General features: G+C 43.6%; 1 protein-coding gene across 8 annotated transcripts in view; it reads right to left on the reverse strand.

Moving 5' to 3' along the window:
- EP400 (E1A binding protein p400) overlaps positions 1-12,994 on the reverse strand; it is a 285,750-nt gene that overhangs the window by 192,056 nt on the left and 80,700 nt on the right. For all 8 annotated transcript variants that reach the window (XR_004540299.1, XM_033954163.1, XM_033954160.1 and 5 more), the window contains one exon: positions 10,497-10,586. Coding sequence is in view for 7 of the 8 variants with exons in the window: in XM_033954163.1 (XP_033810054.1) it covers positions 10,497-10,586 (90 nt within the window). In the remaining variant the exon portion in view is untranslated. The remainder of the gene's footprint in view (positions 1-10,496; positions 10,587-12,994) is intronic.

A 12,994-nucleotide genomic window follows, 5' to 3' on the forward strand; every position in this document is an offset into this window, starting at 1 on the left:
CGTTTGAGATAAAAGGCTAACGCCCTCTTACAGTCAAGAGTGTGGAGCGCCACCTCTCCAGGATGAGAGTGGGGCTTGGGGAAAAACACAGGCAGAACAATTGACTGGTTGAGATGAAAATCAGATACTACTTTAGGCAAAAACGTAGGGTGAGTGCGGAGAACCACCTTGTCATGATGGAATACGGTGAAAGGTGGGTCCGCCACCAAGGCCTGCAGCTCGCTAACTCTTTGAGCAGACGTGAGGGCGAGTAGGAAGATTACTTTCCAAGTGAGAAATTTAAGATGACACTTATCCATAGGCTCAAAGAGGGGTTTCATCAGTTGAGCCAGGCCACATTAAGATCCCAAACCACAGGAGGAGGTTTGAGGGGAGGGTGAACATTCACAACACCCTTCATGAAACAAGAAACCAAGGGATGGCGTGAAAGAGCCTTCCCTTCCAGGGGTTGATGAAAGGCCGCAATCGCACTGAGGTGCACTCGAATGGAATTGGTCTTCAGGCCAGAGTGAGATAAATGAAGCAAATACTCCAGAACCAAAGACACAGAAATCGACACCGGGTCCTGGCGGTGGGAGGAGCACCAGGATGAGAATCTAGTCCACTTCTGGGAATAGCAGAGTCTAGTCGAGACTTTCCGGGAAGCCTCCAACACTTCCCTGACCGACTGAGATACAGGGAAGGAAGTCAAGGGGAAAGGAACCAAGCAGTCAGATGAAGAGACTGAAGATTGGGATGTAACAGTGAACCCCGACCCTGAGATAGCAGAGAGGGAAATACAGGCAGAAGCAGAGGTTCCCTGACACTGAGTTGAAGGAGTAGGGAAAACCAAGGCTGGCGGGGCCATCGAGGGGCGATCAAGATCAGAGTGGCCCTCAGTGATTTTAGATGAACCAGCGTCCTCAGAATCAGAGGAAACGGCGGGAACGCATAGAGGAACTTCCCCTCCCAATCTAGGAGGAAGGCATCGACCTCGAGACGGTCCGGGGAGTATATCCTTGAACAGAAGAGAGGCAGTTTTTGATTGTCGGGGGAGGAGAACAGATCTATCTGGGGAGTCCCCCACGTGTCGAACACCTGTCGCAGCACCTGAGAATGCAGGGACCACTCGTGTGGCTGGAGGAGGCGGCTAAGCCTGTCCGCCAGGCAGTTTTGTTCTCCTTGGATGTAAATCGCTCGAAGGGAGATGTTTTGGGAGACCGCCCACTCCCAGAGCCACAAGGCCTCCTGGCAGAGAGACCAAGACCCCGTCCCTCCTTGTTTGTTTACGTAGTACATTGCCACTTGGTTGTCTGTGCGAACGAGAACCACCCGGTCGTGAAGCAGGTGTTGAAAAGCCACCGCGGCGAGGTAAATGGCCCGAAGCTCCAGCACGTTGATGTGGCAGCGACGGTCCTCTGCGGACCACAGACCTTGAGGGCGGAGACCGTCTACATGAGCCCCCCAAGCGTACTCCGACGAGTCCATGGTTAGGACCTTGTGGTGTGGAGGGGCGAGAAAGAGCAAACCCTTGGAAAGATTCGAAGAGTCGGCCCACCAACGGAGCGATCTTTGCAAGGAAGGAGTCACTGTCACGAGGCGGTTGATCGGGTCCCGATCCTGACGCCATTGTGATGCCAAAGTCCACTGTGGTAACTGCAGATGAAGGCGGACAAGCGGGGTGACGTGGACTGTGGAGGCCATATGGCCGAGGAGCGTCATCATCTGTCGTGCCGAGACCGAGGTCGATCTCGAGACTTGTCGGCTCAGATTTACCAATGCCTCCCGACGCTAGGGAGGGAGGAAGGAACGAAGACGGACCATGTCCAGCACGGCTCCGATGAATTGTAAGGACTGAGAGGGGCACAGCTGGGATTTTGGAAAGTTTATCTCGAAGCCCAGACACTGAAGAGAAGTAATAGTGTGTCGGGTCGCTGAGTTAACCCCCTCCCTGGTCGGGGCTTTGATCAACCAATCGTCCAGGTAGGGGAACACCTGCAGACCCTGGGAGCGCAAGGCAGCCGCAACCACTACGAGGCACTTCGTGAAGACTCGGGGAGATGAGGACAGGCCGAAGGGGAGGACCCGGTATTGTAGGTGGAGGTCCCCCACCTGAAAGCGGAGGAATCTGCGACAAGCAGGGTGCACCGGAACATGGGTGTAGGCCTCCTTCAGATCGAGGGAGCAGAGCCAATCGCCCTCGTTGATCAGGGGGTAAAGAATCGGAAGGGACAGCATCCAAAACTTTTCCCGCATCAGAAATTTGTTCAGGCGCCTCAAGTCCAGGATCGGGTACAGGTCTCCCGTCTTCTTCGGTACCAGGAAGTATCAGGAGTAAAATCCTTGGCCCCTTTGGTTTTGGGGGACCGGTTCCACCGCCCGCAGGCGAAGGAGGTCCCGTGCCTCGGAGAGGAGGAGGGACAACTGCGCTCGATTGGGAGGACACGCACCATGGGCAGGGAACTCCCCCCTTGTCCGGCCATTGTCCCCGAGGTTGGTTTCTTTGGAGGTATGGAACCTGAGGAAGGAAGAGGGGACTTACCCGGAGCCGAAGACTTCTGAGAGCTCGGGGTCTTCGAGGTTGAGTCCCGAGGCGGGGCCGAGGTACCCGAGGCCGAGATCGAGGCCGGGGCCGAAGCCGAGGCCAATCTCGAGGCCGAGTTCGAGGGTTGATCGGCAGTAATAGGTCCGCCATGCGGGCCCGTCGTCGGCGGAGCGCCCGGTGTTGGAAGGTTGCGCACCGGGGGCAAGTTTCTGTTGGATGATCGGCCCCCAGGCAGAGGATGCACCAGCGATGCGGGTCTGTGAGTGATAGAAGACGCTCGCACCCGGTGCACTTTTTAAAGCCCGAAACGGGCCGGGACATAGGAAATCCAGGCGACCGCGGCCAATCAGGCCACGCGGCCGCGACGACCCGGGAGCCCCCGGATCGCGAGAAAAAAGCGCGAAAAGCACAAAGAGCAGGAAAAAGAAAAAATTTTATACGCACAGCGACTTTTAACGAAGAAAAAACAATAAATCGCGGTGCAAAGAAGGCACTGGGGCAGAGCTAAGAAAAAACGTGTCTTCTTAGCACAGCGGAAAAAAACGAACTGGAGACCACGAGGAGGGGATGCGCCCTCTAGTGGAGCAGGAGGCACACAAGTTTGCTTGAAATGCTGTCTGCATCGGGGCTCCGTAGATGACGTCACCCACATGTGAGAATATCATGCCTGCTTGTCCTGGGATAATAATGATTTCTTCTCATGATTCAAGATACCCTAAGTGCCCTTCAATCCCAAGGTTTCTCATCAACTTTGAATTGTCCTTGTTACTAGCTCAATCCCTCACATTTATAGGAATAAGCATAAATACGAACAGAGCACGAGCCTACTTACCTGAGAAGAGACATCATACCATCAACGCACTCTGCTCTCAATTAAGAAGATACACACACATCTTGCACCTGTTAGGGCACATGGCAGCAACGCTATCACTAGTTCCTCATGCAAGACTTCATATGCAGCTTTTACAATGGCACATCCAGCTACACTGGCATCAACAACCACTCTCACGTCAGATTTCACTACCAACCTCAGTCAAGCAGTCTCTTCAGTGGTGGATCCACTCTCCTTCTCTAAAGGTGGGTTGCCCTTTTCAGCCTCCTCTGCCTCAGCTCACCATCACAACAGACGCCTCCATCACAGGCTAGGGGGCGTATTTTGGTCCCTTCGACCAAAGGTCTTTGAGACCCAGTAGAGCTACGTCTACATATCAATCACCTAGAATTATGCGTAACCTTCTATACCTTGTGAGCCTTCCATCCACGGCTGCACCGCAAACAAGTCCTTATTAAAACAGACAATTAATTAGTAATGTTCTACAACAACAACCAGGAAGGTTCCTGCAGAGAGGAAGTCCTACTCTGGAGTTTTGCTCTCTCCCTCCACATGAATCTCTGGGCAGTGTACATCTCAGGACAAGTAAACGTATTAGCAAATTCACTCAGTCACAAGCTTGACCTCATGAATTGTCACCTAGACAGTACAGTTCTCCAAAGACTATTTCAGCAATGGGGACCCTAGTCATGGACCTCTTTGCCTCTCAAGACATTGCAAAGTACCCATAATTTTGTCCCCTCCTGCCGGCACAATAAGACATCGCATGAGATGCCTTCACCATCTCTTGGATGGGGAACACCTATATGCCTTTCCACCTATTCCACTCCTCTCCAGGGTCATCCAAGATTTTGCTCATGTCATCCTGATTGTTCCTCGATGGCCCAGACAAATATGGATTCCCCTTCTTCTAGACCTTCTTGAAGTTTCACTGATACCTCTCAGAGTACACCCTGTCCTACTTACACAACAGAAGGGTCAAGTACTTCATTCCAATCTACCGAGTCCCCACCTAATGGCATTGAATTTGAAAGGAGACTCCTAGCTTCAGTACCAGTCTCCCAATCAATAAAGGAAATTTTACTGGCAGCAAGGCAACCCTCCCCTAGAAAATCATATTAATTGAAGTGGACCCAGCTTTCTCTTTGGGTCACTACCTATCAACAGGATCCCTTCACATGTTCACTGGAGTATATCTGACTTATCTTCTACACTTATTAGTCTGTCTCTAGAGAAATTCAGTGTGAATGCACTTATCCATAATCTCCGCCTATCATATCCTCTTGGAAGGACAACCGGTGTCTCACTAGCCTTTAGTAACACATTTCTTCAGGGGCTTTACCAACCTCTGACCTCTGCTTTGAGATCCACCTCTACCATGGGATCTCAGTGTGGTTTTGGAGCAACTCAAAACTGATCATTTTGAACCACTAGGAAGTGCTTCCTTGACATTCTTCACATGGAAAGGTTTTTCTGACAGCTATCACATCAGCAAGCAGAATCAGTGAACTCCAAGCACTGGTATCTTACTATCCTTATACTCAATTCTTTTCTCCTTTTTTATTTATATTTTACAATAAAGTGATACAAGCAATAACACTTGATCCAGAGATACAGACCATCATATGTTATCAAAAAATTAAACAAAAATAAGAATAAAGTATGCCTTCCTTAGACCACCAAATAAAGGGGCAAATCTACAAAGGGAGACCAAAGAAAACATAAAATTGAAAAAGAAAAGGCTATCAATTGACTAATCCGTTACAATTATACACAAACTTTCAATTTCTGGAGGGATTTTTTAAGTCCAAAAAGGATCTCAGTTGCTCTGGTAAAAAAAAAAAACATACACAGTAAAACCTTGTATTGCAAGTAACTTGGTTTGCAAGTGTTTTGTAAGACAAGCAAAACATTTTATTAAATTTTAACTTGATATACAAGCAATGTCTTGCAATACAAGTACATACAGTATACACACATCACAACTAAGCCGATGGTTCTTCTCTCTCTGATGCTGCAAGAGTGCAGTGACTGTTCTAAACAAGCCAAGTCTTACAATACGAGTACATATAGTATACACACGTCACATCATCACAACTGAGCCGATGGTTCTTCTCTCTCCGACGCTGAGTGTGTGGCTCAGTCGTTGAAGCTACAGCCTCAGCACCCTGGGGTTGTGGGTTCAAACCCCACGCTGCTCTTTGTGACCCTGGGCAAGTCACTTAATCCTCCGTAGCCTCAGGTACATTAGATAGATTGTGAGCCCACCGGGACAGATAGGGAAAATGATTGAGTACCTGATTGTAAAACCTTTTAGATAACCTTGATAGACAGTATATAAAATCCTAATAAACTTGAAATTTGCAGGAGTGTAGTGACTGTTCTAAATCAGCGAGGTCTTGCAATACAAGTACGTATAGTATTTTGTATTAAAGTTTTTGGGTTGTGGAACGAATCGTCTGAGTTTCCATTATTTCCCATGGGGAAATTCGCTTTGATATACGAGTGCTTTGGATTACAAGCATGCTTCTAAAATGAATTATGCTCACAAACTAAGGTCTGACTGCATTTGGGTATGCTAATAGAAAAGTGCCACCCAATTTTTTTTTTACTTCATCTCTCATTATAAGAAATTTGTTTCTCCTATCCTGTGTCACAAAACTTTTTCTGAGAATTTCAGAAGAATAATTTCATTACTGCATTCAAGTCTTGCTATCAAAGTTGCCCTTTCTGCTACTTCTGTAAGTGAAGTCTCCAAAATATAAGAAACATCGTCCAATGGATTTACATCCTCTTGAGCTTTTTCTTGATGTCAAATTGAATTACTACTCAAATCCTGTCCAGGTTTATTCACTAGTGGTGACAAGTAATATATCTTATTAATAGGTGGAATAGCCTGAATCGGCATAAACAAAATTTCTATTAAATATTTTTTTAAGAAATCCAATGGAGAAAGAAGGATTGATTTGGAGAAATTCAATAATCTCAGGTTTAATCTTCCGTTATAATTTTCAAATTGTTTCATTTTCCGATATATCACATTCTTATCCTTAACAATCTCAAACATTGTTTCTTTAAGGTTTTTCACTTCAGACTGGACTTGTATAACTTGAATTAAGGATTCAGATTTCACCAACTCCAGTTTACTAGATAAATTTTCAATTTTCCCAGATAACTGTGATACCTCTTGCACTTATTTTTCAACCATATCTTCCAATTTATGGAGCATTTGCCAAATCTCTTCCAGTGTAGCAGCCAAGAAAGCTGTTGAAGATCCAGCAGCTCCTTCACTCACAGCAACAGAACTAAGTTCCTCAGATCTTCCCTCCTCTCAGTTCTCCACAATAGTAGCTCCTTACTCTCCTGTTTTGAACTCCAGGCAACCCTGTACTTGTGCTGGACACAGTGGGTTGAAAATTGCCTGTGGGGACAGAGAAACATGTCCCAAAGAAGAGCCCGGTTCTCCTTCACTAGACTCAACAGCAGGACCCCTCTGGCTCAGCGTTTGTGGAACGGATCCAAAAGCAAAGCGATCAAGAGTGAGTTGGAAGAGAGATGAAGCACAGGCTGGAGAGGGCACAGCCCAAAAAGTCTCCTTTCTTTTTATATGCGGCATCCAGAAAAACGAAACTTGTAGCAGGTAATTCCAGCCCAAGCTCTTAGCGTCCAACGCCATCGGCAGTCAATCCGCCATTTTGATACGCCCCTTGAAACTTCATACTCAATTCTTTCCTAATCGTGTACAACTATGCACTCACCCAAAATTCATACCGAAGGTAGTTTCAGACTTCCACCTCAATCAGAGCATAGTTCTACCATCCTTTTTCCCTACCTCTCATACCTCACTGGTGGAACAACGTCTGCATACTTTATACTGCAGAATAGTTCTGTTTTATCTCCGGGAAACAGCTGCTATACGTTTAAACAGATGGATCTCCACCCACTGAAATAACATTTGAGCCTGCAGGCATAGTTGAGCATTCTTGGTGCCTCCCTGCCGACATAAACTTCTAAGAAAACTCGTATCGCTTTGTCCTGCAATGAGCTTCCGAGTGCCTATAGCACCAATCGGATGGCTCTCAGCTCTAACCATTTGATCAACCATTTTCTCTGCAAGGGGATCCAGCATCCCTGCATCAGACACCCCTCACAATGCAGTCCCCAACCATATTGACTGGCATCCATGGTCAAAATCACCCATGTGAAGATTCGAAGTGGCACTCCCCAGGATGATGGCTGCAATGTGCTTCTGTTGTCCAAGGTAGAGGTATCTGCAACTCATCCATTTGGCAGGGAACAATGGAATAAGAGCATCTCCTGGAGAGGGCATAAATGTGCTCTCACCCAGGAAACCACGTCTATAGTTGCTACCATGAACCCCAGCACCTGCAAGTACTGCCAAGCTTTCGGTTCTGGCCTGCCCTGAAACTCCCTGATCCAATGCGTGAGCATCTTTCTGCAGACTTCCGGGAGAAAAACTTTATTTTCTTTTATGTTGAAACAAATGCTCAGATACTTCAGGAACTGTGTCAGCTCCAGTTGGCTTTTTCAGAAATTTATAACCCAGCCTAGGCTCTGCAGAAGCTGGATCACATGCTCCACTGCTGTCTTTCCTTCAGATTGTGACAGGGTTCATATCAGCTAATTGTCCAGATAAAGATGCACCTGTATTCCCCTCCTTTCGAAGGTGCGTTGTTACTATGATCATCACCTTGGTGAAGATGTATGGTGCCATGGCCAGTACAAACGAAAGGGTCAAGAACTGGAAGTGCTGCTCCAGAACATGGAACCTCAAGAACTTGAACAATGGGGATAAGTAAATAAGCCTCTGTCAAATCCAGAGCAGCGAGAAATTTTCCAACACCACCGGGGCAATGACCAACCTTATTTTACCATACGGAAGTGTAGTATCTTTTTTTTTTTTTTATTTGAATTTAATACATTTACAATATCAAAAGATATCAAGGAAAAAAGGTTTCAATACAAATTTTCACTACGACAAGCAATACAAAAAAACAATCCTTTACAAGCCCACTAAATGGGTAAACATATTTACTTATTTGCTAAATTAATTTTTTTAAGGAAAACAAAGAAATTTTCCAACACCACCGTGGCAATGACCAACCTTATTTTACCATACGGAAGCGTAGTATCTTGAGGGCAGCATTGACTGACTTCAGATCCAGAATTGGCCTCCAGTTCTCTGAGTCTCTTTTGTGGAGTATCTGTCTAAGTCCAATTCTTCATCCGGGAAGGCTTCTATGGCTGCTAGATCTAGTAGCCTTTTTACTGTTGCTCAGGCTATGACTGCTTTCTCTGGCTTTCCCACTAGAAAATCCACAAAGAGATCCAGAAGGGGACAAAAGAACTCGAGCTTGTACCCCTGCTGAATAATTTCCAGTACCTAGTGGTCTGATGCGATCCTTGCCCACATTTCCTAATAAATTGACAACCTCCCTTCCTATCCTTGGAGGTATGGCTCCTGACCTGGCATTATAACTGCTTATTGGGGGCCATTGTCAGGCAGGATCCTGAGTTTTGAGGACATTTAGCACCCCCAAATCCCTGTTTCCCAGATCCAACCAGGATTTTTGAACTGGAACTCAAATCATCTGGGACCCCATACCACCAGAGGGAGTAGAGGAGGCAAATGGGTCCTGCCCCCCCCCCCCCCCCCGAAATGTCACACAGCATACTGAACACAGATAGTCCTTGGCCAGCTGGCCAGCCAACACAAATCCTGTGGATCCTGGCCTGAAGAGTCCATTTAGACTGATTTTGAGCCAAATCGAGGTGTTTTAAAGCAGATAGAGGCTTTTATGCTAAAATCAGGAAATCCAAGATAGCCACCATGGCAGCAATTTAAGTACCAAAAACGGCCCATGGAAGCTAAATAAGGGGGCCAAAAAATTTGAGGAATAGGATTTTAGAGGTGGAGGACCCTGTCCCTAGCCCCAGAAATCTTCAAGAACTACTTTTAGAGGCCCACGATTTCTATCATAGGCTATACAGCCTGTACTCACTGTGCCATGCAGGTGCTGGGAGCTGCTTAGGCTGAAACTGCAGCCAGAGAACTTCTGGCTCAGACAAGCCTGGAAACCTGGATAGCTTGTTTCTTCAGACTGCTCCTCAGTCCTACTGGAATTAAAGATCTTCAGACTGCCAGCCGGCCAAAGACCAACTACACCCTCCGTCCCCACAGATTCTCTGCCACACGGTCGGGGGTGGGAAAGGCTGCCTGCGCCTTGAAACCCGGATGGGTTTCTGTCCAGATGCACACAGCCTGTGCTAGAAACCTGTGACAGGGTCACCAGCCAGCAAACTCCACGGGAAGGGACCCCAGGTACTTCCAGAAGGTGGCACACAGCAGGCTGGCTTCAAAGATCCACCAGAGTTTCTCTGTGAAGCTGCAATCCATCACCACAGGACTGCATTCTTTTCTCCAACAGCGGACCACTAGGGAGAGGTCTCAAGGCACTGAAGCCACAAAGAAAAAAACTTTAAGCAAACTTTAAGTGAAAAAATAAGAAAACAGAAGCAGAACAGCAAAAGACTTCTGCTTGCAGAAATTGGAACTGATTCTCACACTAGGAGGAATGCAGCATGCATTCAGAAAAGATGTAGATTTCAGCAATACCTGGACTTCGGATAGGGATTGAACACCTAGCATATGGAATCCAGAAGGGACGAAACAAAACTGGGATCTTCTGCAGCACTGAAAAACCTCACAACCAGATTTTAAAAAAGAAATGAAATTAAAGGAGAAATAAACACAAGCAGAACAGACAGGCTCCTACTATCTCGCGGGTAGAAAGTAAAACTGAGGAATTACAGGACAGCCCAGAGTGATGGAAGGCGAAACAGAAAAATGTAAATGAGGCTCTCTACACCAGATCTCACACTCAGAGGTACACAACCCACAAGTTCAAGAATGATGTGCCTATTTGTTAGGATACACTATCTTATCTCTATCTCTAGCTTTCCTATCTTCAATGGAGTTCCTTTCTTTAATCAATTGTTGCATTGTAAACTGCTTAGGTCAGTGATATGCAGGAGCGGTATATCAAATCTTAATAAACATAAACATATTGCACTAGAACAATGAAAATGTTTTAGGCCACTGCAACAAACATCCTGTACCTTCCCTGGCTAAATCCAAGAGCTCAACTTGATGATCAATGCTTCCTTCTCTTGTCTCCTGCTCATCTATGGTTTCTTCTTCATCTTCCACTAAAATGATAACATCAGTATTGTAAGAAAACAAACTGTGAATATTATCAGGCAACATTATGCAAATTACAAGGAATCAAGTCCACTCTAAATTTTTTTTTTTTTTTTTTAATTTTATTTATTGAATTTTTCAATTTTTACAATGTTTGAAATTCAAGTGATATAATTAATTACTATATATCATTGTATCTATCATTAATACAACTTAATTTATAATTAGTATATATTATATATAATCAAAAGTTATACATCCCTCCCCTTTTTCCAATTAATGATTCTAAAAATTAAACATGTCCCTCCCCTTTTCAATATAAGTATTATAATTGTGCTAAGAAATCTAATCATTAGAATAATTAGTCAATGGTTGCCAAATTTTATTGAAATTATGAATGTTCCCGTGTTGTAATGCTATTACTTTTTCCATTTTGTATATATGACAGAGTTCCACCAGAACGTATAATTTAATTTGGTATAGTCTTTCCAATTCTGAGTTATTTGTTGCATGGCGACTCCTGTCAATATTAATAGTAGTTTATTATTGTTTACTGAGATCGGACTCTGAGTTCTCATTGCAGTTCCAAATAATACAGTGTCATATGAGAGTCCTACATGATTTTCTAGTAATTTGTTAATTTGGGGCCAAATCATATTCCAAAAGGCATTTACACAGGGACAAAAAAAAATTAGATGATCTAACGTCCCTATTTCTATTTTACAATGCCAGCATCTATTGGATCTAGTATTATCTATCTTTTGCAAGCGCGTAGGGTCCATAACACTCTATGTAATAAAAACATCCATGTTTGACTCATAGATGCTGACTTTGTAGATCTTAATCTCCAGGACCAAAATCGTGGCCATTGAGACGCAGAAATTGTCTGTCCAATCTCAATACTCCAAATATCCCTAAGACCAGTTTTCTTTTTTTTATTTAAAAATCCATATATCAATTTGTACCATTTTGCGGCTTGGTGACCCAAGAAATCCGCCTGGAAACATAAAACCTGCAGACTATATTGAGTATTAAGATTTTTCCATTCAGGGAACCCTACCTGAATGGCCTGCTTCAATTGCATCCATTTAAAATATTGTGATTTATTTAAGCCAAATTTATTTTGCAATTGTGAAAAACTAAGCAGTGAACCTTCTGAAATGACATCATTTAATGTTCGTATACCTGCACTTATCCATTGTTTCCAGACGATCTTAAATCCGCCAATTTTGATCCTGGAGTTTACCCAAATAGATTGATTTAGTGATTTACAAATTGGATCTGGTGATAGGTTATTTATATATCTTAATGTTTTCCAAGTGTCTAATAATATTCTGTTTTCTTTGTATCTTCTGGGCATTGTTATACTAATTAAATGATCTAAATGTAATGGGAACAGGAGTCGCCATTCTAAATATAGCCAATCTGGTACATTCTCCATGAGATCTGGGAGGATCCAATACATACCCTGTCTTAGAATATAGGCTTGATGGTACCTATAAAAATTTGGAAAATTTACCCCTCCCTCCATAATTGGTCTTTGTAAAGATACTAAAGCAATTCTGGGTCTTTTCCCAAACCAAACAAATTTTGTAATAATATTGTTTAATTTTTTATAAAAGGACCCCTGAAAAAATATTGGTATCATACTCATTTGATAACAAACTACAGGCAATATCATCATTTTAATTGTTTGAATTCTTCCCCACCATGAAAGATGTAAAGGATTCCATTGTTCACACATTTCTGTAATTTTTTTCAATAAAAGTTTTTCATTTTCTTTGACTGTATCATCAATTGTATTTTTGATCATAATTCCTAAATATTTTAATCCTTCCTCTTTCCAAATAAATGAATATGAATCAAATAATCCTTTGGTGCAGTGAACATTAATTGGAAGAATTTCTGATTTACTCCAATTAATTTTATATCCAGAGAATTTTCCAAATTCTTCTAGAAGATTAAGTAAATTTGGAATAGTAATCCCCGGTTCTCTCAAATATAATAAGATATCATCTGCATATGCAGAAAGTTTATATTCCCAGTAAGAAAATGGGATTCCCCTTATCTACTTAGTTTGATTAATTGCAATTAACAAGGGTTCTAGAACAATATCAAAAAGTAAGGGAGACAAAGGACATCCTTGTCTAACTCCCCTTTGCAAATTAAATTTATCTGATAAATTGTTATTTATATATAATCTTGCACCAGGAGAGCTATACAATGTCTGAATCATTTTAATAAAACCGGGTCCTATTCCAAACCATTCTAGAGATTGATACATAAATTTCCATTCTACTCTATCAAATGCTTTTTCTGCATCCAAAGATAGCATAAAAGTTGGATCATTCATATTTTTTGCTAAATTTAAAGAGTGAAATGCTAATCTGGTGTTATGTGATGAGTGTCTTTTAGC

The sequence above is a fragment of the Geotrypetes seraphini genome, chromosome 8 (assembly GCF_902459505.1).
Source record: "Geotrypetes seraphini chromosome 8, aGeoSer1.1, whole genome shotgun sequence".
Lineage (NCBI taxonomy): Eukaryota > Metazoa > Chordata > Amphibia > Gymnophiona > Dermophiidae > Geotrypetes > Geotrypetes seraphini.